The 26824-nt window shown below is 55.1% G+C and overlaps 1 protein-coding gene across 1 annotated transcript in view; it reads right to left on the reverse strand.

Moving 5' to 3' along the window:
- Positions 1-26824, reverse strand: part of GREB1 (growth regulating estrogen receptor binding 1) — a 144288-nt gene that overhangs the window by 40532 nt on the left and 76932 nt on the right. Inside the window, 10 exon segments of the mRNA XM_043604514.1 lie at positions 371-490; positions 1205-1333; positions 5374-5724; positions 7907-8092; positions 11091-11234; positions 11722-11809; positions 11811-11836; positions 15331-15459; positions 17603-17746; positions 19140-19322. Of these exon segments, the coding sequence (XP_043460449.1) occupies positions 371-490; positions 1205-1333; positions 5374-5724; positions 7907-8092; positions 11091-11234; positions 11722-11809; positions 11811-11836; positions 15331-15459; positions 17603-17746; positions 19140-19322 (1500 nt within the window).

Consider the following 26824-nt stretch of genomic DNA (forward strand, 5'->3'; position numbering starts at 1 on the left):
AGACAGCATCTCAGGGAACGTGACACCGAGACTGGACTTTGGAAGAGGCTGCAAGTTCTCTGGAAGGGAAGGAAACTATCACAGCTTTTCGGGAACTTGGGAGGAATAAACTATTTCAACAATGCACTGATAAGCTGGAAAGCAACACAGAGCAATGCACTATCTCAGGAAAAGTGTGCATTTCAGGGTAAGAGGAGACTATTGGCGTTAAAGACGACAATTAAAATTATATATTAGTCCAGTTTGATGCTAAGAAGATGCCCTGCCTCCCGGATGCGTCTCTAACATTGCTTCCTCACAGCCCCTGGCGTCCCCTGGCCGCTGGCTCACTAGCCCGGACCCTGGCCGCTGGCTTCCTGGCGTCACTCACTTGTGCATGCCGGTGCATCCAGGGATGCTGATTTGGTGACAGAGGAGGCAGTAAGTGACGACGAAATATGGCCTTGATTTTCCTGATGAAATTTGTCCAGCAAAATGTCAATGTCCCCCTCTGCCCAAAACAGAGAGAAAAACAGAAATGGGTTTTCCATCCCAGTGAAATTCGGCAAATATCCATGCAACGTCTACTAGGTATGAGGCACTATCCCGGGCCTGCGGTAATGGAAATAAAGAAGCCAGGGCCCATCCAGCCCCGGAGCCCACGGCTTGTAAGGCAGGCAAACAGTCAGAGAAAATGGCACGGTGATGTGGTAGGTGCCAGGACAGAAGGAAGAGCCAGATGCTAAAGGACAGGAGGAAGGGGTCTGAGCCCATCCTAGAGGAGGGGGGAGCAGGGACAGTTTATGGGAGGAAATGGGGTGAGGAGCCAGGCAGAGAGGGGTGAAGGGCACAGAACTCACAGCATAGAACACGTGGACTGAGGCACCGCTCCAGCAATCCGGAGGGGGAGCTGGGGAGCAGCCGTGCACGGGGCCAGGGAATACAGAGGAGGCACAAGACCCTCGTGTGCCCCCAAAACCAGAAACCACAGAGCCCCCCCACCTAGGAGAGCCCACAGTCAGCGCACGAAGATGGCCGGCCAGAAACCACCACAGAAAGGGTTGTAAATGCTAACACAGACAACGGAGGGTACGGCCTGAACATCCAAATCCAGGCCAGCCTCGGCAGGTCCCTCGGCAGGTCCCCTCCGAGAGAACTTCACCTCTGAGTCTTTGTTTCTGCCCTTCCCGCTCATGAATTTACACCGGTCTCCCCACGGGCTTACCTGGACAGAGGGTGCTGAAAAACGCCCCCAACAAGTCCACCTTCCCGGTAACCAGCTCGTAATTGACTTCTTTCTGGTACTCCGCTGGGGTGAGGAGGCTCTCAGAAAGAATTCGGGCTTGGTATTTTCCTGGAAAACAAACAACTCTCACTGGGCCCCTCCACTTAGAATTAGCACGTGAGCCCAGGGACGACAGTCTGTCTCCTCTCTCTCCCACAAGCCTGTCACCATGCCTGGTCAAGAGCAGGTGTTCATGTTGGTTAAACGAATAAATGGCGTAAAGCATCTTGGCCCAGGTTAACAGGATAACAAGAGGGGAAACCCAGAACACTGGCCTCGGAACCTCTCTTCCCACTTAGTAGCCGTGTAACCTGAGATACTTAACCGTTCTGGCCCCGTTTCGCCTCCTGAAACACAGGAATGACAGCACTTCAGGACTGTCCTGAGGACTGTAAACCAGGCACTGTTTATAAAAATGCTTAGTCCATCCCTGAGGCACAACAGGCCACCAGGTTTATTTCTGAGAGTGCTACTCAAATCACATAAGTAATTTATTAAAAAAAAAAAAAACAACAGAGAATGAGTTTAGGATCAAGAATGCTTACGGATAACTGGGGCAGTGCATAGCAACAATATACACTTTTTAAGTAAATAAAAAGATATGAAAATTTCAGGCTTAAAACAAGTAACACCTGTGGGATCATTTTTTTTAAACAGTTTAAAAAATAGGAGTATAGTGATTGGCCAAAAATTATTCTGAAATTGACAAACTGACCCACAAAGATTTATGAATACCATACAACAGTGTTAAGAGGGATGGTTTTTTTTATTTTTACTTTTTTGAATGTTTATGTATTTTTGAGAGACGGAGAGAGAGGAAGAGCGCAAGTGGGGGAGGGGCAGAGAGACAGGCAGACACAGAATCCAAAGCAGGCTCCAGGCTCCGAGCTGTCGGCACAGAGCCCAATGCGGGGCTCGAACCCACAAATCAGGAGATCATGACCTGAGTTGAAGTCGGACGTTTAACCAACTGAGCCACTCAGGCACCCCGAGAGTGATGTTTTAAATCCTAATAGTCCCATTTAAATTGAGAAATCTGTTTGTATTCATGAGTTGTTCTTTTTTTTTTTTTTTCCAAGAGAAATTTGAAGCCAGAAGGATTCTTTTATTTTTAGGGTTTATTTATTTTGAGAGAGAGCGAGTGCAAGCCAGGTAGGAACAGAGAGAGAAGGACAGAAAGAATCTCAAGCAGGCTCCGCACTGTCAGCACAGAGCCCGATGTGGGGCTCAAACTCACGAAGAGTGGGATCATGACCTGGGCCCAGACCAAGAGTCAGTCGCTTAACCGATTGAGACACCCAGGCGCCCCTGTATTCATGATACTTCAATCGTGCTGACTACTCCTTAATCTCCTTCAATTTCCTAAGAAAATGCTAGACTTAGGAATTCCGTGTTCTTTTTAACTAACAGGACGAAGCTGGGAAATAATTAGCCATTGCTATCGCTCTGGGAGAGGAACTAATGAGGTCAATGAATTAATGAGGTCACTGCATTAATGTGCACAAAGATCAGCCTGGCACATAAAAGTTGCTTGACACACCCGATCTCCTCCAGGGAGCTGTCCCCTGCTTCCACTCATTCACCTGCAACCAGGGGTGTGCCCTGGGCGTGGTCACCACTGATAACTCCGCCCCTCTGCCTCCTGCAAGGAGGGGCTTGCCCTGGGCGGGGTCACCACTGATAACCCCGCCCCTCTGCACCCTCCACTCCCTGCAGCCTGCTCCCCAGCCACCTCTGACACTCCAAAAACTCCCCCGCTCTTCAAATCCATAGAGCCTCCCAGACGTGCTCCTGCTTTCTCTTCTTGTCCCCCTCCCTTGAGGGAGAGCCCACGTCCAGCAATACTCAGTCCCAACGTCCCTCCCCACAGCCGTGCTCCACCCTCTGCATCAAACCCCCTTCCTGCTCCGGGTCTTTACGGAGCTGCCAGACGCGGCTGGAGAAAAGGCCACGGTCATGCCCACTCGACTCCCGTAAACCCACTGTGCGCAGCAGCCCCGGCCCTGTCCCCTGCTGGAGGACAGAGCGACCACCTGTGACGCATCCCAGGGCCCCGCCACCTGTCTACCTGTGACGCATCCTTCCCACTGCCAAACATACACCGCGCGACTCAGAACCACCACAAAAACCTGATCGCGTTCCGCCTCCAATTATTATCTCTGTTCTCTATTCCTTGCAAGGCAAAATTTCTCAAAACGGTTGTCTCCCTTTGCTTCTTTGCTCCTCATCTCTTGAGCCCAATCCAGTGGCGCCCTCATCCACCAGCACCGCTGTGTCCGCATCACCGATGGCCACGCGGCGGACAGAGGGAGGAGCCCGTTCGGACTCAAACAGGAGCATTTGGCCCAGTCGCTGCCTCTCCCTTCTTGAAGCACGCCTCCCCCCCCCCCCCCTCCCACCCCTCGGCCTCCGGGACATTCTCTCCTTCCATTCTCAGGTCTGCTTCTCCATTTCCTCCCCTCACGGGACCGGACCTCGGACAGCCCTCGCTCCGCACTCACCGGATGGGTCCTGGCATCACCTCTGGGCTCTCAGCCCCCCAACGTGCTGACTACCCCTTAATCTCTGTCCTGAACTTTGGACTTTCTCCCCAGCTGCCCACCCACGCGGCCACCGCGACATCTGAAGCGTGGGCCGGGCTGGTGCGGGAGAACTTGACATTCCAGCACGACCTCAATTTCAATTTTTCTTTATTTTATTTATGTTGAGAGAGAACACAAGCAGGGGAGGGGCAGAGAAAGAGGGACAGAGAGAAGCCCAAGCAGGCTCCGTGCTGCCAGCACAGAGCCCGGCTAAGGGGCTCCATCCCACAGACCGTGGGATCATGACCCTCGCCAAAACCAAGGGCCGGACGGACACTTAACCGACTGAGCCACCCAGGTGCCCCTAAATTAAATGTTTTCAAAAAACAGAAATGCTTCTGCAGTTCCTGCCATCTCAGCGGATGGTGTCTGCATCAGCTACAAGCCAAAGCCCTCGGGGTGTTCCCACACAGTCCACCCGGCCCCCCCCCACCCCCCCACCGCAAATCCCACAGGTACCCACCCCACAGACACCCAGAATCAGGCCGCTCCTCTGCGCCTCCCCCAGCCCAGCCCCGGCCGCCCGCACTGGGCACTGGATGAATCCAGCCCCTCCCCAGGGTCCCAAATAGGGGGCTCTCCACACCCAAATAGGAATTGATTCTTCTAAAACAAAAGCCAGGTCACAGCCCTTCTCTGGTCAAAATCGCGCAACGGTCTCTCAATTCACACAGGGAACAATCCAAAGCTCTGATAAGGCCGTCAGGGCCTCCGCACAACGCCCTAGTCCCGTCCTCTGCTCTGGCCTCCTGCTTACTAGCAACATGCCAGGCAAGGCCTGTGGCCACGTGGTCCTGGGGGGGGGGGGGGGCCCGCAGCTGTCCCCAGAGGCAACATCGCCTGCTGCCTCATTTCTCTCAGGCCCTCGCTCTTAACATCCCCTCTTTAGATAGGTTCTCCTGACCCCTCTTAATAACCAGCTCCCCAAATGGGATCCTCCGGCCCTGGGCCCCTCCACCTGTCCACCTGTCACTTTCTGCACTGGCTTTGGTGTCTGCCTCCCACACCAGAATGTGCGCTCCAGGCGAGCAGGGACCTCGTTACCTTCCTTCCTGAATCTCCGGTCCCTACAACCGTGGCTGCACACACAGTAGGACTTCAATAAATGTTTTTATACTGTATTAGTTCACTGACGCATGAGTCCACATAGACAATGAGATCGCTGGGGTTTTTGTTCTCCATTAGCTAGCTGAAGGAAGTGAGGGCCAGAGTCGTTAAGGGACCAATCACATCATCAGGTGCATGGACCCAGGCCTTCCACCCGGTCTAACTCCAGAGTTGCCCAGCCTCTCTAGGGTTTGGCAAGGCGGAATGCTCACCTTCCTCTCGGAGGAGGAAAGAATTTTAAGTCAGCCCGCCAGCCGGGGCACGAGCAGCACACACCGAGGGGGCTGCTGAGCACTAACCAACCGCTGCTACAGACCCTGGGTCACGAGAGGCAAAAGGCGCGGATCTGCAAAGGAAGGGAGCCGGGAAAGAGACGCAGCTGCTTTTCCCACTGCCCCCAATCTCAGGCGCAGGGCTCACCCGTGACGGCGACGCAGGAGTCGATGGCGGGGCTGCGGCACGCGCGGACGATCACCACGTAGTTGGTCTTGGCGAGCTTGCCCTCGATGAGCAGCCGGAACATCTCGGAGAGGCCCTCGGCCAGGGAGTAGGTGCACTCGATGATGTGCACGCTGTCGTTGCAGGAGCTGGCGGCCAGGCCGGCGAGCCAGGGCAGCTGGGCCGAGGTGACGGGGGCCACGGCGCTGGGCGCGGGCGGGCAGGGCTGCGGCTGCGCCTGCTGGTACTGCCGGATCTCGGTCAGGTGCGATTCGCGCCAGGAGCGCAGGAAGATCTGCTCCAGGTCCTCCATCAGGGGCACCTGGTCCGCTGCTGGCAACGACAAGACGGCAGGAGAGGCTTTGGGCGCCGGCCCCCGGGTCCCCGCCGCGAACGCAGGGGGCGATCCTGGGGAGCCGCGCGCAAGCAAACGCGAAAGTAACACAGTCCGCGTCACCAATGCCAGATCGTCTCAGGGACCGCGGGGAGGTAAGGGAGGGCAGCCGCGCGGCCGGAAGCTCCCCAGCCTAGCGGGGCCACAGCTCTTGCTGCCTGTTCGTCAGTCCGGGTTTCACGCGCGGGTATTAAATAGCAGCAAGGACTGCGAGCCTACGACTCCGGGGCTCCTCCTCTTTCCCTGCCTTCTCGCCGTAACCACGCACATCACGCTGTCTGCGGTCCGCGCCCAGCACGGTCCCTGGCCACGCAAAGTCCCTTCCTACGAGGCTCTACCGTTTACTCAGCGGTGTCTCCACTGTCGATCCTTTCTTTGCTGCCACGTAGCCACCTCTGCAAGCGCTTTCACAGTACACGTCTTTATGCGTAGAACCTAGCTTCCCGGAGTCTCGAAACTGGGCTTCCGGGGCCAACCTGTACACATCGTCAGACTGCGTCCCGAGGGCCTACGTGCGTCCACCTACCGGCGACTTTAATGTCACGTGTGACACTGGTTTTACTGCACCCTTAGCCCCACTGGATACCCACGCTTGCGTCATCAATTCGAGAGATACGTTACTTGATTTGTTGGTCTGACGCCTAGGAGACTGAATACCGTCAGCCTTTCTTTCCAACGTTTATTTATTTTGGGGGGGACAGAGAGAGACAGAGCATGAACGGGGGAGGGGCAGAGAGAGAGGGAGACACAGAATCGGAAACAGGCTCCAGGCTCTGAGCCATCAGCCCAGAGCCTGACGCGGGGCTCGAACTCCCGGACCGCGAGATCGTGACCTGGCTGAAGTCGGACGCTTAACCGACTGCGCCACCCAGGCGCCCCAGCCTTTCTTTCCTAGACGTTTTCAGGCGTGTTTGTCCAAATCTTATATCTGGGGGAGTTGGAGGAAACGGCACCACGTTTGGACTCGGAAGGCGTGCTCCCTTCCGGTTCCACCCGGCACCAGCACGGATCCAGAGCTATCTTACGATACGGGTTCCTGATCTGAAACACGGGATCACAATACACACGCACGAGGCTACGCCAAGATTTGATCAGATTAGCCGTTAGCCCTCCCATCTTTGAAATCTTTCCCCTTGAGCCCACGCCCCCTTCTGGAATCACCATCGCCAAACCGAGCTCTTGGGAGAGCTGTCTACACTCCGTACGCTTGCCCCGTCTCCAATCCACCGCAGCACGGCTTTTGTCCCCCACACGCCTCGGACGCACCCATCACCGAGGGTGCCTGTCACTCCCATGTACCCAAACCCAATGGCCAATCATCAGCCTTCACTCTGCTCTTGGCCTCACTGACTCAGGCGACTGGTCCCTCTCCTGAAATGCTTTCACGGGATTCTGCGTCCCTGTTTACCTGTTCCTTCAACACAGTCGAGGGCCAACTACACTGCAGGTGCTGTTGGACACGCAGATGTGAACTAAATCAACGTTCCTGGTCCCACGGACCCTACATCCTAACCGGGGAGAGGCACGGAAAGGGAGCAAATACCGGTGCTCTAGAGGCAAGATATGGAGGAGAGAGACTCCCAGGGGCCTGCGGAGGGGGCACTGTCTTAGATATGGTGATAAGGTTCTCCCTGAGGTGACACAGGAACCAAAACTCGGAGGCTAGGTCCTGGGCAGGGGTGTTTCTCGGGGGTAGACGGGTCTGCCGTGGGGCACGGCAGGGGTGGAGCGGAAGCAGAGGTGGGAGGAGGCCTGGTCACTTGGGCCCTGGAACCGGTAGGGGTTGAGTGTGTGATAGGAGACCCCGGGGGGCTCCAGCAGAGAAGAGATACGATGAGATTCACAATCGTTAACAGCCATGCAGAATGGGGGGCAGAGCCGCACCCTGGCAAGGGAGGGGTGTGGCGGAGGAGGGTGGGGGACGCCGCATCTGGGACGAAGCAGGGCTTTCCGGTGGATGGGATGCGGGTGGTGAGAAAGGATGGTCCCCGGCACTTCCTGTCCGCCAGCCAGCGTGGCTTCTCAAGGGCTCCAGGTGACGGGCAGGGATCCGGGCTGACACGCCGCCTCGGGCCGCGACCACTGCACCAATGGGCCCCACGCGGCGGGAGGGAGGCTCACCCAGCTGGACGAGATAGTAGACGGTCAGTAGGAGCTGCACCTCCTCGGAGATGGGCTGTATCGCCGAGGCCCCGTAGTGCTCATACGCCCGGGAGATGGACTGAGAGTTCTGGTAGCACGTGTACAGGAGGGGGCTCACGACGACGTCACTCAGGTTCCCGCAGAGGTAAGGGAAGTTCCCGTGGCCTGCGGAAGAAGCAACCACATCCGCTTGGCGACTGGCGTGGGGCACACGTGGCCCCCACAAGTGCGCACGTCGAAGGCGAGGGAGCCGAAGCGGGCAGGCGAGAGGCCCCTGGGCTGACTCACACGTCCGTCTTCGGGGAGAGGGAGGAGGGAGGAGGGAGGAGGGAGGAGGGAGGAGGGAGGAGGGAGGAGGGAGGAGGGGGGAGGGAGGGGACCGCAGATTTCCCGCCCTTGCTGAGCTAGTGCACCTGCTCTGAATACTGACCAGGGCTCCAGCGTCTGCCTGTTTGTCGTGTCCAACCCTTGTGGTTCACAGGTGAGCTCGCTGAGGCCCAGAGAGACGCACCCAAAGCCGAACAGGCGCCCCGCTGACTACAGAACGCCTCTTGTGAGCACTCTGCCGCCCCCCCTGCCAGCCAGCCTGCCCCTCCCCGACTCCTCCGTGCTGGCTTCTGTTTCCCATCCTCCCAGGACTCTCTGGCAGGCTGAGTGAGGAAAACGAGTCACCGTGCAGACCGGGGGCTCCAGATACTGACGGAACCCGACCAATGCGTTAGCACACGTTAGGAGACCAATTCCGACGAGAACCCTCAACGTCAGAAGAGCCTGGCCAGACTGATTCTCCTCCGCGCTGGGCATCAGCTGTGTGGCCCTGCGCAGGAAGTAGGACTTCTCTAAGTCTCAGTCTCCACATCTGTAAAATGGGTCGAAGACACGCAGCCCTCACGGGGCTGCCGAGATAACTGGATGCGCCAGATGCACGTGCGCCGTCCTGTGCTTGGTCTGAACTCATTCACCAAACACACACTCACTGAATGCCCGCTGTGTGCTACGTGCTGGCATACTTGGCTCTGGGGAAATCTGACGCCCGAGACAGTTCACATCCTCACACAACTGCGTCTCAAACCTGAGGGTGCGTGAGGGTCCCCTGGGCCCCTTCTGGGCCTTCCCGCACAGCTTCTGATTTGGAAAAGGGGCCAGATTCTGATTCCAGGATGGGCCTGGGAATTCACCTCTCCAACAGGTCCTGGACGATGCTGGACCTGCTGGACCAAGGACCACAGTTGGGGTGCCACGGCTTGCGAGCATTATGGCTTAAACTGCGTTGGGGCCCAGGAGAAAGAAACTAAGGCAGCCTCGTGGAGAAGGCACATGGGTTTGGGTCCTAAGGCGCAGGTGGGGTTTGGGCATGAGGTGGGCTGGGGGCGGGAAGACCCAGGACAGCAGGCATGTTACAAAGAGTGCATGGCTGGGGCGCCTGGGTGGCTCCGTCGGTAAAGCGTCCGACTTCCGACTTAATGATCTCGCGGTTTGTGGGTTCCAGCCCCGCGTCGGGCTCTGTGCTGACAGCTCGGAGCCTGGAGCCTGTCTTTGGATTCTGTGTCTCCCCCTCTCTCTGCCCCTCCCCTGCTCATGCTCTGTCTCCGTCTCTCAATAATAAATAAATGTTTAAAAAAAAAAAACACACAAAGAGTGCGTGGCTTAAACCGCGCAGAAAGTGCAGTGACCTTGAGGAGTAAGGAGGATGGTCTATAGCTGAGGTCGTCAGAGGCGGGTCTGCCGGATCCTCACCCCGACTCCTCCGAGGCCCCTGGCTCGGGGGAGGCACAGATGCCACCCTGCCCGTAGTGGTGCCACCGTGCTCTGTCTTCTCATCCCCGCATTCTCGCAGCGTCTCACAGACACGTAATGACCGTGCACAGGTTACATGTAACACTGTTGCACGTTGACCTTCTTCTCAATTAGCCAAGAGGGCCCGATGGGATTACCGGCCGTGACTCATGCTCAGTTCAAACCCAGATCTGCACCCCTCTTCCTAAAGACCCTGTCCATTTTTTTTTTTTAGGAAAAAAAAGCAGTGTCTCTCTTATTTCTTAATTACCGGTAAGATACCTCCCACTTGCCTACGACCCTCTCTCCTCTGTTCCTCCAAACACGATGACAGATGCTGTACCAGCTTCTTTAGGAAGGAGGCGCACGTGCGTGTGTGTGTGTGTGTTATCACACGGCCCCGGCGACCATCATCATCACGCGAGTCCCGCCAGACCTTCACATTTCAACCTCTCCTGCTTCACTAGAAGGGGATTTCTTTACTTGCGGCAAGTCTGCCCCCACGGGCCCTACGTTAACCTACTGTCACAAAACAGATCGAGTCTAGTTTCCTGCTTCCATGTGGCGACCGTGGCCGTCTCGCCCAAAGTCAGACTGCATAGTCGAAATGTACTAGTGGCAGAGGATGACACAGGACAATCCACCGGACCAGGGGTCCCGGGAGCAAGGGGCTGACTGATCTGTCTCCATTCCCTGGTGCTTTGTACTGGACCTGTCATTATGGCACGAATGAGTGAATGAATGAGCGAGCTAGTGAATGAGTGAGTGAATGAATGAATGAGTGAATGAGCAAGTGAATGAGTGATCGAGTGAATTAGTAAGTGAATGAGCGAAAGAGTAAGCCAATGAATGAATGAGCAAATGAATGAGCCAATGAGTGAATGAGCAAGTGAATGAGTGAGTGAATAAGTGAGCAAGTGAATTAGTAAGTGAATGAGTGAACGAGTGAGTGAGCAAATGAGTGAATGAGCAAGTGAACGAGCGAGCGAATGAGTGAGCGAGTGAATTAGTAAGCGAATGAGTGAGTGAGCAAATCAGTAAGCGAATGAGTGAATGAGCGAGTGAATGAGCGAGTGAATGAGCGAGTGAATGAGCGAGTGAATGAGCGAGTGAATGAGCACGCGAGCGTGAGCGAGTGAATGAACAGATGCGTATCACGGAACAGAATCATTCCACTTGGGCTTGTCGTGGAAGGCTGTGAAAAGCCCTAGAACTCTTGGCATCTGACCAGGGGCAACACCAGTGACTGGTCTGCTTAGTTCCTCCGTTGCCCTGGAAGGAAAGGGTCTGAGAGTTTTCTCAGGGGGACACCCTGGGAGTCAGCCTGTCCCTTGTTCATCCCTTCAGGCTCTCCGACCTCCACCCCCTGCCCCACTGCTGTACTTGCCTTTAAATATCACCGGCTTGGCCTTGCATATTTTCAGCAAGTTGTCAGGGACGGACACTGGTTCTCCAGAGGCCACAACGGGGAAGGTGACCGACGCTGGTCCCACCGAGCCAACCTGGGGCACGCAGGACATGCCTGCGCTCTCTAGGGACAGGCCAGGAGAGTTAGGAAGACAGGCCAAACAAGCCACCCACCTCTGGCAGACCTGACGTCAGGCCGGCCTGCGAATTGGCTACAATCTGACCCTCACCCCTACTTGTGGGAGCCCCCAAGTCTTGGCATCACAGACTCCTGAGGTCAAAGCATCTTCAGAGTCGCTTGATCCAATCTTCTCCACCAAGCAACCCAGTCCCCTCCCCTTCAGTCTCCCTGCCACGTGGCAGGCAAGCCCCTTTTAAATTCCTTTAGGGTCAGGGAACAAGCTCACTGCCATACAGGAAGCCTGGGCTTGGTTGAGCAGCCCCACCATACGAGAAAGAGACCCTCTGTTATACCCAAGTCTGCCCCCCAGAACATCCTTGCCGATTCACGCGGAAGCACACACACGGGCACACACGCCCACGCCCCACCAGCAGCAGCACCACCACGGGTCCCCACGTCTCGGGTTTCCGGCAACGTTGCCGTCACTTACCGTACTTAGCTCTGTTCCCACCACCCTGGGCGTAGCCGGCGTCTGTCGCTGATGGAGATTCTGGGGACCACCCTTTGTGGCGTTTTTTTCGGGGGCCCAGAGTTTGATAAGATACCTAGACAACATTCAGAGTACGGATTAGGCTTTCGCTAAGGATGAGCTTCCAAACACTCCCCCTGCGCTGGAGAGCACGTATTTGTTATTTTTTAAAAATCAGAGCCTTACGAGGGTCGTTAGCTGTTTAGGGAAGCGTCCGGGCATGAGGAAATATCCTGTCCATTTCAGTGAACGTTTCGTTCCAAACCACGCAAGTGCCTTGGCCTGATCTCTGAGCCCTTAGCACACCCTCACCTTTAACATGGGGTCACAAGCCCTGCCGTTAAAGGTGGTTTCATGAAGACTAAGGAGAATGTAGCGAAAGCACAGCCTTGGGGCCCACTGGCCAGCAGCCCCCAAGATCACATCCTCCTTCGCCTCCTCCTCTAAACTGCCCCGTGAACGCCCGTGTGCTTCTGGGATAAGCCACGGTCACGTTCGACCGACCACCACACAGTTTCACCACCTGGGGGCAGGACCGCTCTACGTGTGTTCCTCTCCCACCCCAGCCTTGACCACTAACTTCAGACCAAAGAAGTCTGGTCTGGAACAGACCAGCTTCTGGAACAGAAGCTGGTACCTGGCTGTTGTTAACGAGTCATCCCCGCCCACTCTAGATAACAGCATGTGCGGGACTCACACTCTGCTCCTGGGTTATTCAAAATATCCAGAGTTGGTTACCACATTCGTTTGAGCAATCCGACTCAAAATCTCCCCTACATTTAGAAGTACACATTCAGCTGTGGCTGCACATTAAACACCCCTGGGAAACCTTTAAAGCTCTCTGTGCCTGGACACAAGCCCATCCCAGGTAAAGCGGAACCCCGCGTCTGGGGGAGCCCCGGGCACCGTGGTGACTCCAAGCTCCCTGGTGACCCTAACTCACAACCAGGGTTGAAAACCACGGTGTAGGGCAAGGTTCCTACAAATCTGGCCTGAGAAGGAGCTGGACAGAAGCAGCAGGGCCCTGCTAAAACCATCCGCTCCCGGGCCCCACCTTGACCTACAGAACCAGACTTCTGGAAACAAGAATGAGAAAATGCCACCGTTCGTGGGCACCCTGGTTTTGCTTAAGGCGCCCTGCAGGGTCTTGCTCCAGAGTCTCTTAAAGGTGGTAAAATTATGCTTGACTCCACCTTAGACTGATCAAAAATGAACAAAGGGAACAAAAAGTGAAAACAGAAAACAGGTGGCTCACACAGAGCTTTCGAGCCGGCGGGCTCCTTAGACACGCCTCCTCCCGGCAACACCTGAGGCAGCTACTATAATCGCTGTTCTGTTTATCTTCTATTACTTTCTATTGCCCGCACATCTGCCCTCAGGTGCGGACAGAGGCGACCCACAGAGACCAAGACGCCTCTGAAAACCACACTCAGCTACCGTAGAGGAGCCAGGCCTCGATACTAGGGATGGAGGGTCTACAGATGTCCTCCCCCTTTGGGACACAAGCCCTCACCGCTCTGCTGGACCCAGCTCGACTCTCCCAAAGTGACGTCACTGGGAGTCGTCCCTGGGGTGCCAATGTGGACGAGCCCCCGCGGTGTCTCCTGGTATCGGGGTGGGGGGCACCCCTTGGCATTTTGGGTGAGCGAGTTTTTATTACGTAGACTTCCATGTCACTCCAGGACACGTAGCACCCAGACCCCTCTGTGTGCACCAAGCAAGGATCCTGGGCACTTGCTAACGTCCCCCTGCGAGGGGGCAGGACTTTTCCACTCAGGACCACTGAGCTACAGCCCTCGAGCCCGAATTCAACACCTCTTGTCGTTTTAGGAGCAGTTGATTAACATGGGCTTCCTCTCTCCCCAGAGCGGGCGGGAAGGCACAGGACCTCTGACATTTCAGCTGTGCCATCTCAGTCTGTGAAGGTGTCCCGGGTGGCCAGGTGCCGAGGCCCCAAGATGGGAAGGACGCTGGCCCTGCTCTCAGGACCTTCGGTACCTGACGGACACGGATGGCCATGGAACTGAGACCAGGCAAGGTACCCCGCTGCAGGAGGAGGGGACAGCTGAGCTAAGCCCTGAAAGGCAGGTTTAGCGGCAGTCAGGACTCAGTGCGTGACCAGGGGGTGAGGACAGGAAGGGGAGGGGACTCCTGGAGCGTGGCGGTCTCAAACAGTGGGGAATGAATAAGGTTCCTCAGGTTGGTTGGGGCCAGATTCCAGAAGGGCTCAAGGGCTGCCAGGGACTAGGGGCATCCTACCCCCCACACGGCTCCTCGTTCACCGCGGAGTGGGGCCCCCGTGCCCTGCTGCCCGGGCAAAGGCTGGACGTATACAGGCCTCCATGCAGGCCGGGCAGGTGCCATAGTGCAAGGCTGCCATCACCATCCCAGAGGCCCGATCGTCGGCCACGGGGCCACCCTAAATTCAGCACCTTGCCAAGAAACACCAGTCACAGCCCGGAGCGGCTAGAGGAGGGACAGAGGCTGGACCTCGGATTCCACGCTGGTTAGGACTGGGGAGTCTCAGGTCCAATTCAGAAAAGACACTGGTCCTTCCACCAGGGAGGGGACACTGGTCCTCTACCAGGGATGTCCTCTGCCGGCCATGTAACAGAAGCAGGGAAGCCTGGCCTCTAGGCCTGGGCTGCCTCTCTGGGCTTCACTTCCCTTCTCTACCAAACAGAATGTGGGAGCAGAGAGTTACTACGGGCTCTTCCAGTTGGACAGTCTTGGATGCCAAAATCCACTCAGCTGCCTGCAGGGAGGAGGGGGAGAGAGGTAACCCTGGCTTACTAAATGGCTCCTGAGAGCCCAGAGGGGCGAGCACTGAGCTCGGAGTCAGAGGCTCCACGGCCTCTACTCCAGCAGAAGGTCTGTGTAACCCCTTCGTGCACCTCTTCATCCTCTTCTGAGCTTCCTCCCTCACCGCCTCTCACGCTTCCCCAGCTCTAAGGTGCAACTCGACTGTCACCTCCTCCAGGAAGTCCTCCCTGCAAAGGAGCTCAGTGATGATGCCGAGGGGGGCATGGTCACTCAGTGAGCTGCCAGAGGTGTCTGAATCTCCGTACAGCACCTCACCTGACCCTCTCAGCTGCCCTGAATGCAGAATTCTGATCTCCAGATGAGGGAACAATTTAGCCAGAAGGCTTGTCCAAGATCCCCCCGACCAATAAGAGACAGAGTTGAGTTTCGAATTCGTATTTATCTGATTTTGGAGCCCATGTTTTTCCCATGACACCACACTGCCCCCAATTTCTCCAGGACTTCACAGCCCTCCTGATGTGTAGCCCACAAGACTGGCCGCCCACCTCACAAGGGGCTCCCACTGCTTCTTGCCATATACCCATCACCCAAGTCAGTGGATGAAGCCACGGCCCCACCCACACCAGGGCCTGGGCACAGCCCCACCGACCCGGGAGGCACCTGCCGGCCTGTCCTGACTCTCTCTCCATGCCACACCCAGTCCGTGAGGCTCAGTGGCCCCAGTACGGTGGCGCCCACAACCCCCACAACAGCCTGGCCTAGAAAAAAGCAAGACACCCCCCCCCCCCCCAGGACAGGCGATGCTACCTAATGCCGAGGGCCGTGGCATGGCCGATAGGTCGTTCTTCACCAGCTGTTGGTGCTTCGGAGAATCTTTGCCATTGAAAACAGCTGGACCCACGGCCGTAGCAAGTGAGGGGTGCTCAGAGGCTGGTCCTGGCAGCAGAGAGAGAGAAAAGGGGAAGCACAGAGTTCATAGGAGCCCCGCTTAGCAGGAAATTACTTCTCTTCCATTTTTACCAACTAGCCGACAAGTGGTTCTGCCCACTGAGGACACACACCCATGCACGCACACCCATGCACACACACTCCTGCTCCAGAGAGCGCACAGCCCGGGTCAGTGAAGGACCAGGGAGACAGGAGTGGCCAGTGGGGCCCCTGCATCCCAGGAGTGCACCCGAGGCTGATCCGCCTCCCTTCTCCCACACCCTCACCCCCCAGGCTCTGGTTTGCACCAAACACACTCAGGACAGTTGTAGGGCACGCAGTCACCCAGGGCCCTGGGGCTCCCCAGGTCTGAGGATAATCCCGGGGGAAATTGTGGGTTCTGGTCTTGTGAGGCTCACTGCTTACGTGCTCACATCAGCCAGCGTGCTCTGGAAGGCCCTCCAGAGTCGGGGACAGCACAAAACCTTTCTTGTGGGTGAGGTGGCACGGTGAGGGGCTTAGGGGCACAGTTCTGAAGCCCACTGCCCTGGGTCTGAATCCCCTGCTCGGTTGCCCCCCAGGGCCGAGTGACCTCACTTAACCTTCTGAACCCCTTATGCTTCAGCTCTCTCAGCTACAAAAGGGGACAATAACAGAGCCACTGGGACAAAGCCAGGATTTCAAAGAAGTGTGCCGAACAGTGCCTGGCAGGTAGTGAGCGCTGAGTACTTGCTATTGGCACCATACTTAACTCTTGCAATCACCCTGCAAATTAGAAAAGATCTGCTCCAGCTTTACAGGCGAGGAAACAGAGACGCCAAGAGTTGAAATCAGTTGCCCCGAATCGCCCAGCCAGAGGCTATCAGTGCTGGAAACTTACACCCAGCTATTCCGATGGCAAAGGCCAAGGGCTCCCCAGCCGCCATGGTAGCAGAAGTTCCTGGGGGCCCGGGCGCGGTGAGGACAGGAGCAGACGGCATGCAGAGAGGGAGGCCCGGGGCCTCGGTGGGAGGGCACAGTTCCCAACCCTGGCGTGGCCTCTTCGTGGGAGCCAGGGCACCGACTCCCCTCGCTAGGCCCCTCTACAGACCTCGTGGGCCGGAGAACGAAAACAGCCAAGCCTCCCAAGCCCTTGAGAAGGCTGCTGGAGTCAACGGCGACCATGCTCAAAGGTCCGTTCAGGATGGCAAAATGCCAAGCACACGACCCAGAAACCCCTGCTTGTCAAATCTTGACTTCACCTCCAACTGCCCGGGAGACCCCAGGCACGCAGCTGAGCCTCGGGTTCCCCAGAAGTACCGCGGGGAAACCCAAGCCTGCTTGCAGGGAGGCTGTTAGGACTCAAGGAGGCACATGCCCAGACTTGTGGGATCCTGAGCACACGGTAGATGGCGCATCGTGTCACCTGCCCCTTGCGGGCTCCCCACTGCAAACTGGGGGGGTGCTGAGGGACCCCAATTCACCACACCACCGATAAGGGGATCATATTACGTAGCAGACAGCAACAGAGGACATCTTTTCAAGTTAAAAACACAGCATGCGGGGGCACCTGGGTGGCTCAGTCAGTGAAGCGTCCGACTTAGACTCAGGTCATGACCTCACAGTTTGTGAGTTCAAGACCCGCATCGGGCCCTGTGCCGTCAGCGCGGAGCCTGCGTGGGATCCTCTGTCCCCCTCTCTCTGCTCCTCTCCTGCTCCTTCTCAAAAATAAATTAAAAAAAAAATTTTTTTAAACATAACACAGCATTCTGTGCCAGAAACTACTACAAATTCAAGATAAAATGCTAAGGCTTTGTAGGCAAAGATGATGTACAAAGCACGCTTTTTATTTATCTTGAAAAACGTTTGGCTGCAGGGGCACCTGGGTGGCTCAGTCGGTTACTCATCCAGCTCTTGATCTCGGCTCAGGTTGTGATCTCACAGTTCATGAGATCGAGCCCCCCTTCCGGCTCTGCGCTGACAGCACGGAGCCTGCTTGGGATTCTCTCTCTCTCTCTCTCTCTCTCTCTCTCTCTCTCTCTGCCCCCCACCCCCCACCACACTCTCAAAAATAAACACACTTTACAAAAAGAAACAAGAAGATCGCTTGGGCTGCACCCTCAAGCTGCCAGGCTTGTGGGTTTAGCTCCTTTGTGCTTCTCGGTCGCCTCACCTGCCTGCTGGGCTCCCAGGGGGATGCTCGGGCTGGCTCCGGGAACGGGCTCGCTGGAGAAGGCGGCCAGAGGCCCGGAGCTCTCCGCTGGTGGGAAGAGTGAGCTGGAACAGGCACTGGTGGAGGTCGGCCGGCTTCTGAACTCTAAGGGGGCAAGACGCGTGCATGAAAACCAACTCCCCCCCACCACCCCGGTCACGCGAGGCCTTCCTAGACTGGAGGCTGTCCCCCAAGAGAGCCAGACACCTAGATAACCAAAACGGCGCCAATGCCATGCCAGCCTTGCCTCAGCGTAGCTGGGGGAGGGGGGTGCGATAACCCCCACGGCTCCGTGCCAAGGGCAGGGGGATCCGTCCGAGGGGCAGCTCTGATTATCAGGAGGGGGAGCAACCCTGAGCGTTTGGGACAAAGAGAAAAACAGAGGACACGAATGAGTCACCCCCATCGCTGCCCTTCAAGCCCAAGGAAAGAACAGATTATTACTCAGAGGCAGAGAAAGAGCTGAGAGCCCCCTGTCCTGAAAGCCACCCTCTGCTGGAAAGATTCCCTCCCAGGAGTTGCATCTAGCCTGTGAGGTGCTTGGTCACCGCACGTGATCAAAGACTCTTCCTGGGTCCCACAGCAGAAGCACCACTTTGTACTACTAATTCTCGGTACCAGGAGCTCAAGAGATGTTTACTGAGTCGAGTAAGAAAAGGAGTAGGGGTGGGGGAGGAAGGCCCTGAGCCAGCCCTTCCTGAAGCCCCTTCCTTCTATTCACAGAGGCTGGACAGGAGAGGCCAGGTGACCAGAGATGAACCAACCCAGACAAGGTTCTCGTGGAGATCCCTCCTAGGACATGTCCCTGCACAGCTGGCTGAGTGGGGGCCTCTCAGGGGCCATCCAAGGCTGGGCCTCTGAAAATCCACTGCCCCCCACCCTCTTCTCTCCATAGTTGACTTAGCCATGGGTGATCCGGGAGACAGGAGGGAGGAGGGAAGCCCAGTGACTTCTACGACGCTGGCCTTCACAGGGTTCGGGGCAGAGAGAGGACGGGTATCATCCGAGCCATTATTTCTCTAAATCAGAGTTTCTCAACCTCGGCACCGCTGATTATTTAGGCTTGATCGTTCTTTGTGGGTTGGGGTACGGGGCGGGGCGGGGTGGGGGGGGGGGGGCAGAAAGGGCTATCCTGTGTGCTGATGGATGTTTAGCAGCATCTCTGGCCTCCATCCACCAGATGGCAGTAGCGCTCTCCAGTCACGATGGGGGACAGAATCACCCCGGGTTGAGAACCTCTGTCCCAAACGCTTGCCACAAGAAGACACAGGATGGCGTAGCCCCCTGCAAACTTTTAAACGTCCCACACAATTAGGCTGGCACTACAAATGTTTACCCATAATGCAAAGCAGCGCTTTGATTTCACGGGGCTGACCTTCTGCCTGCAATTGTGCCCATGGAGCCTGGGCGCTCCTCGAAGTCCGGCTGACAGGCACCTGGGCCCTCTCGGAGGGCCCCCGTTCACCCCCCCAACCCTGCTCAAAGCCGAACTGCTCACCTGAGCCTTTCCAACAGATGAGAGGTCCTTTGGTTAGAGTCCCTTGTGCGTTGCGGACCAGGTAATACTTCAAGTGTTTCTGCTTCTTGGGCTGAGTGGTCAACTTGAGATTTATGTGATTAGAGAATTCTGTGAAGTAGCAGAAGCCTTTCTTTCCACAGCCAACGCAATTCCCAGAGAAACCTGGGGGAGGGAAACCACCACGAAGGTCTCCAACTTACCTCCAACATACTCGTCAAATAACGCAGACTTTGTGGAAATTCTAAATACTCCCATCCTGTGCCACGAACCCGAAAATTCCACGGGGCAAGGGTCCCTGGCACCTTATGTTGGTCCAAGGGTCGAGATGACCTTGACTTGAACAGAAGGAGGCCCAAGAAGACTTAGTCATGGAGGAGGCCCTAAAGCTTGGAAGACTGAACTTGCCGGGGGGGGGGGGGGGGGGACAGATTTTAAAGCCTATACACACAGCAAACATTACAAGATGAGACTATCGCATTCAACCGTCTACACTGATCAAGTGCCTGCAGGAAGTGGTACACGCCCATCTCCTTCAGTGCTGACCGGTCACAGAATCTCAAAGCCATCAGACCACTGACGACCTCCCAGGAGCCCCAAACTCCATCCTGATCCCATGAGTCGCTGCAAGAAACAAAGAGAACTCCACGGTGGGGGAGGGTGGGGGGGGTGGGCGCTGGAAGTGTTTGGCAACCAGCAGAACGGAGACCCGCTGCCCCAGTGTGGCTGTCACAACATTGGCATCCTGCAGCCGATGCCGGAATGGGCCTTTCTGGGGACGGACGGAGGTTCCCACCAGCTGTGAGGCTCCAGAAGGGTTGCCCGATGACATAACGACCTCTTAGGAACCATGAAAATCCAGCGAATAGGGATAAAGAGACCTTTACAAGCTATAAAGTCCATTCAAACCACACTCAGTGCAACCGCGGGTTAACATGGGACAAATGTGACGACTGGCCTAGCTGCTCTGGTCTACACCCACCATCTCAGGAAGACCTTCCTGGGGACCTTGCTTCGCCCACTGGGGCATCTGGTTTCTATGGTACAAGGTCCTTTGGCAGGAAAGACCCTAAAGCGGAGACTGATCTGTTTCATCATATTCTCTGGCCGACAAGTTTCCAAAGGTCACTTTGACTCAGCCCATGAGGGCCACGTGGCTCGGTGTGTGAGCCCTGCTTTCAAACAGGGTATTCCTGAGGCCTCTGGCTAATGTTCAAAGCAACGTGTTCGTGAAGGTTCAAAACATCTCCGCAGAGAAATAAGGCACCTACAGTACAGACACTCACTGGATTTTCTGATCTATTTTAAGCACATTTAATCCTCCTTAAAAGGCCTTAGAAATAGGGACAGATCTCTTGGTCTAGCCACAGGACAGGGACAGGTTCAGTTTAAACTTCCAGAATCCTGTTCTCTCTGCACCAGAGCAAACAGACAAAGTATCGAAGAGATGCCAGGCACTGGGCTAGTTCCTTGTTCTTAAAGGGACAGGAAAGGAACTAACACGCACAGAGAGCCAGCGAGATGCTGGCCCTTTTACCGTCCTCCAGACAAGGTCCCTCAGCTTAACTGACACAACACCCGGCCCCTTGGGACACGAATCCTTCTTTGGGGAGGGCTGGGGACCGGAGAGGTCACGGAATATTCCCCAGTGGAGGTAGACGGTGTGGCACGCCAGCCCAGCAGGCGAATGGGGTGGAGACTCACAAGCGTGGCATTCAAGGCCACCCCAAATGCTACCCACCCCCCATAGCTCCAGCCTTCGCCCCGGTCCCTCGCTCTGCTGTGCCCAATCCCCGAGCGGACCCGCCCACCCACTCCCACCGCCCACATGCCTCCAGGCTCACACTCTTCCTCCCTTGAGTCCCACCTGCGTGTTGCATGTGTCCCTGCCACTCAATGCCCAACTCAAACGTCCACTTCTTCGGGGCTTCCCTTGACCCGAAGGGCTGAAGCTCCCTGTCCTCCCCTACAGCTCTTCATATTGAACAGAGAACCACCGTAACCTCTTTTTCAGTGTTTAGTCATTGAAATTCGCATCTTTTTCCCCCATAGCTATTCCCTCGCTCTAAAGGACCAGCGTCATGGGGTGACTGCACGTAGGGGTGGGTTGTGTCTGTACATGTTAAGTGTCTGTGCACAGACCAGCGTCCAGCACATCATAGACGGTAGATATCAGAAGGGAAGGAGAGGCGAAACAGGCTGACTATCAACGTGAACATATCAGGATTTCTGCACCTCCTTTGAAATAACAATCTAATGTTTTTATTTCCTCCTTTGTCTCCAACCTGGATCTCTGAAGACAAACGCAGCTCAGCTGCCATGTAAGAATACTGGATGGAACTAGAGGGGATTATGCTCAGCGAAATTAGAGAAACACAAAGATCATATGACTTCACCCATATGTGCAATGTAAGATACAAAACGGATGGAAAAAGATTCTAAAAACAAGGAGGGGGACTCTTGAAAACACAAAGAACAAACTGAGGGTGGCTGCACAAGTTGGGGGGGGGGGATGGGCTGAATGGGCAAGGGGCATTAAGGGAGGAGCGCTGGGTACACATCGGGGATGAATCACTGGAATCTACTCCTGAAATCATTATTGCACGATATGCTAACTAACTTGGACGTAAAAGATAAATAAGTAAATAATGAAATGGGGGGGAAAAAAACAAAAACAAAAACAAAAACAAAAAAAACAAGGCCCTGAGAAACCTTCCAAGCTCTCTGGAAGGGATTCTGACCCCAAGTGTTGAAAAGATGGATGTGGGGCGCCTGGGTGGCTCAGTCGGTTAAGCGTCCGACTTCAGCTCAGGTCACAATCTTGCGGTCCATGGGTTTGAGCCCCGCGTCGGGCTCTGGGCTGAAGGCTTGGAGCCTGGAGCCTGCTTCTGATTCTGTGTCTCCCTCTCTGCCCCTCCCCCATTCATACTCTGTCTCTCTCTGTCTCAAAAATAAATAAAGGTTAAAAAAAAAAATTTAGAAAAGATGGATGAATGAGAAACAGAACTACAAGACCAAGGTGTGCGGAAAGCACCCTGCCGGGGCCCTGCTGCCATCCAGAGACAGCTACATGGACCACAGTCCTTTAATCCGTGACAAATGTGGGCGGTGGGACCACTGCGCCCTTTCAGATGGAGGGATGGGACCACGGGCCATCGGGAAGGCCTTCTGGTGGTTCCGAAGGTGGAAGGCCTGGGTCTGCCTGGTAACTATTTGGGGAGCCAGCTGCAAGCTGCAGCAAATACGGACTGCTCTTCTAAGAGGTGACTCGGGACCACAGGATGGCTGACCAACTGGTCCCTGGAGACAGGGGAAATGGTTTAAGCCACCCCTAGCTGAACATGTGAGGCAATTCTAATTTTCCCAGAAGTCGACTCAACGGCAGTAAAAAAATTTCACGAGGAAGAATAAAATGAGCCGTTCTCTTTGGAAATCTGCCTCAGGACCAGGGAGATAATCAGGACCAGGACCAGGATGATACTCTCTTTAATTTTTTTCTTTTTTATGTTTATTTATTTTTGAAGGAGAGAGAGACAGAGTGTGAGATGGGGCGGGGGGGAGGGGGGCAGAGAGAGAAGGAGACACAGAATCCGAAGCAGGCTCCAGGCTCCGAACCGTCAGCACAGAGCCCGACGCGGGGCTCGAACCCACAGACTACAAGATCATGACCTGAGCCGAAGTCAGACGCTCAACCGACTGAGCCACCCAGGAGCCCCAGGATGATACTCTCTTTAGAAGACAGGCCTAGAAAGCCTGTCCTGAATCCTCAAACTCTCCGGCATAAATATCCAGAGTGCAGAGAAACGGTTCCTTCGAGGTTACCACCCCCCCAGGAACTATTCCAGAAAAACCAGTCTTTCTTGACCACACGGGGGCGGCACTATCGAGTTTCCCCTCAGGCCCAGCCAAGCCGCGTTTGGCACCCCGGGTGGTGTTGCACACGCACACCCCGAACTGGTGCCCACACGTGCTCCCCCTTCCATGGAAAGACCTCCTGGCGAGGCAGGGCTTAAATTGGACCCTGAAGCCGAGGTCAGACCTTGAGAGGGGCTCCGTGCTCCTTTTAAGGACGGAGTCATCACAGGCAGGCCCTGCCCTCCTGTTCCCTGAAAGCGAACGGCGCCGATAAAAGGAGCATCGTCCTTGGGCATTGCAGCAAGTGAAGCAGAAAAACCAAAATCGAGCCTTATGTCCACGCTTGTGAAATACAAGCTGTGAAAACCATTTCAAATGCCCCGCCTGGATGGTGCACGGAGAAGAAAATGGGCAAAGTACAATGGAGGTTCACTTGGGGGTGATGGGCAACTTCCTCCTTTTCCACTTTGTATTTGACTGCTGTTGTTTCTGCCACGATCCTCGTTGTGGAGGTAAATAGAGCCTAACGGCGAACGAGGAAAAAACACGTCCGTGGCCCCCAGCCTCAGTATTCTGGCCACGTTCCGACTAAAGTACGCAAGGGATCTACTTTCTCCTTGCGTCTCTGAAGGTGGGCCTCTGGAGGACTCCAAAGCGCACCTCCCTTTGCAATTCTCCCGCGTGTGCCCGGGAAGGGGGACACAGGCCAGCGTGTACCAGGCAGCAGCCAGAGGCACAGGGAAAGCCTTAAGAGCCGCGTCAGGCTTCAGATGAGACAGAAACGGGATGGGGGTGATGGGCACAAGAAGATGGGACCAACCTCAAGGCTGGCTGGTGGTGCATTCTTGCCACATAACCAACAAGACCCCCGGAATCCTGCAAGAGGCTCACGACCACTTCCCCTGCCCCTAATTGTCCCTTTGGAAGAAGGGGGCAGAAATCGGTTATTCATGTGACCTCTAAGAGATCATTCTACACTGCAAGTTAACAACACAGCAATCAGGGGCGGCTCAGTCGGTTAGGCGTCCAACTTCGGCTCAGGTCATGATCTCGCTGTGAGTTCGAGCCCCGTGCCAGGCTCTGTGCTGACAGCTCGGAGCCTGGAACCTGCTTCGGATTCTGTGTCTCTCTCTCTCGCTCTTTCTCAAAGATAAATAAACATAAACAAACAAACAAACACAGAAATCACCTTCTTTGAACATTTCCAAAAATAAAAACTGTAAGGGACAACTAGGAAGGAGGGACCTATGCATGAAGACAGAATTAGCGACAGGTCAGCCAAATGCTTTGGGACAATCTTGGTTGGATGTTGATTCAAACAAAACATCCATCAAAACAAAACCAAAACTGTAAGACAAAATTTGAACACACTGGCTATTGGGTAATATTATGGCATTACTGTTAAATTTCGTAGATACGATGATGGTATAGGAACTCTAACAAAGAGCCCTTATTGTTTAGAGATACACACGGAAACGTTTACAGGTGAAACGACACGTCTGGGGTTTGCTTCCCCAACAATCCAGAAGCTCGAGAAGGAGTCGTGGGTGAAACAAGACTGGCCGTGTATTAGTAATTGTTAAAGACACAAGACAGACGCATTATACTATTATTTGAAAAATGACTTCCCAGGAATGGCAGCCTTGCCCAGGCGGGGCCCAAGCAGCCCCCACTCCCAGCCTCCTCTCCTTCATTCCAGCACACCATGTTCCTTCACGCACACGGTTCCCCCTTCTTCCTGAGGGCACCCGTTCCCCGGAGTAGGAGGGCCAGGGCCAGAGCACCTGGGCTCAAATTCAGGACCTGCCATTTACGACCCTGAGCAAGTCAGTTAACCTCTCTGTGCCTTTGCTACCTCATACACAAATGCTAGATAATAACGTACCCACCGGTACACTGATAACCTATTTACAACAGTTTCTAGAACACGATAAGTGCTTAGTAAAGTGGCTGCCATTAGCGTGCAGGTGCTATTGTTCTCTGACTTGCAAAATGCCACTGGTTTTTCAGGGCCCAGCTCACACACCACACCCTGAGACACTGTTCCCGTCACTGGGCTCCGTGTGCCCTTCGGTACCCCCTCGGCACTTTAACCCTCAGCTCTCACGTGCCGCCCAGAGATGTGTTAGCAAGTCCCCGTCTGGCCGAGCTTTCCCACCAGCTGGCAAGCTCCCAGCGAAGGACCAGGTTGGACTTGACTCTGGGGCCCTGGGCTGAACTGAAGGTCCACCTTCGACACGGGGTACACATTCCACAAATGCTGCGTGAACACAGGACTCATTTACACCCCGATAGAAAAGGACATTCTAGCTGGAGGTCGTCTCCTGCCTCAGTGATCAGCCAATCGAGAGGAATTCCCGTCGTCAAAAAATGGAAACACACATCTAGATTTTCATCTTTCAGCTTCTCAGACAAAATCCCTCTGTTGATCCCAAGTCACTAAAACAAGATTCCTTTCGTTATAAATTGGAGGGGGGGGGGGGCGGTTATAAATTAGGAGCTAAAGCCATTGCTTCCCCCAAGATATTCCACAGCTTCCGTTTTATAGGTCACTAAAAAGCGCGGAGCCCAGGCCCCCGGAGGGCTGTAGGCCCACCTTGTCCCGCACAGCCATCAGGGTTAATTGCAGGAAACCTACACAGTGTTAAGTGTGCAAGCTGAGAGCATAAAGTTATTTTAAAAGAAGAAAGCGTCGGTTATTACCGACCGGCCCTCGTAACCCACCTCCGATGGCTTTTTGGCGAGCAATTAACAAAGCCCCCACTTCCTCTGCACTCGCCACCTGAGGAGCCAAAGCTGTTAGGGGCTGGCGGTGAATGAACTCAAAGATTCTTGTCCCCACGTTTCAAGACACAGAACCTCCTTGATTTACTGCCCTCGCAATTCCTTTACAGTCACTAAGTGGTGGAATTCAGCCCAAGCCGCGGCTGCCGCCAGATCAAACGCTGGCCAAGTCACTGGCACGGTCTTACCAGCACGTTTCATCCTGAGTGGCCTCGACGAGCAAATTAAATCCGAGACGGAAGGACTCCGTGAGCTCCTTTGGTAGAGTGAATTTCCCGGGATTACTCTTGTTCTCGAGAACTAGTTATAATAAGCCCCTCCTGCCTAGAGAGACAGAGTTGGCCAGAACCTTCTCTCTCTCTCTCTCTCTCTCTCTCTCTCTCTCTCTCTCTCGTCACCATCCCAGAGCTGTGTCTGTCTGTCCAGCCCACATTCACCTGCCTTGATTCAGCATTTACCCAGAGTCACTGTCTCCGTGGCAGGAACTATTCATCTTCTGCAGGTCAATCCTTGCTCTCCCCTCTTCCCCTCCTCCCCTCTCGGGTCCTTTGCATAGTGTCTCATTCCTAAAATGTGCTCAATAAATACCCACTAGTGTGCATTTACCTACTCAGCTTTTGGGGGGGGGGGTGTATCGAGCATGAAATTTAAGTGTTCTACAGCGCGAAGACTCTTCCTGACGCTACGTCTGGACCAGATCATTACCAGCCCTTCTGCCTGCCTGATACTCCTCCACGGGAGACACCGGACCAGGTGAAGGGGCCAGGGCACGTGCAGGAATCGCTCCCCACTTTCTGGAGAAGGCTATGAATGTTCCGCAAGCAGGGACACACACTCAGCCCTGTTCTCCCACCGCCTCAGGTCTGATGCCCTCTGAAAGCATCGAGCACAAGGCCCGTATCCTATTCTTGACACAGGCAGGCGCTTAGAAAAGGCTTGAACATACGCACAAGACAGTACTAAATGATGGGCTTTCTATAGCAGGTCAGCCACATCTCAGGATAAATCTCATTTACGTTCCACTTCAC

Source organism: Prionailurus bengalensis, chromosome A3, assembly GCF_016509475.1.
Source record: "Prionailurus bengalensis isolate Pbe53 chromosome A3, Fcat_Pben_1.1_paternal_pri, whole genome shotgun sequence".
Lineage (NCBI taxonomy): Eukaryota > Metazoa > Chordata > Mammalia > Carnivora > Felidae > Prionailurus > Prionailurus bengalensis.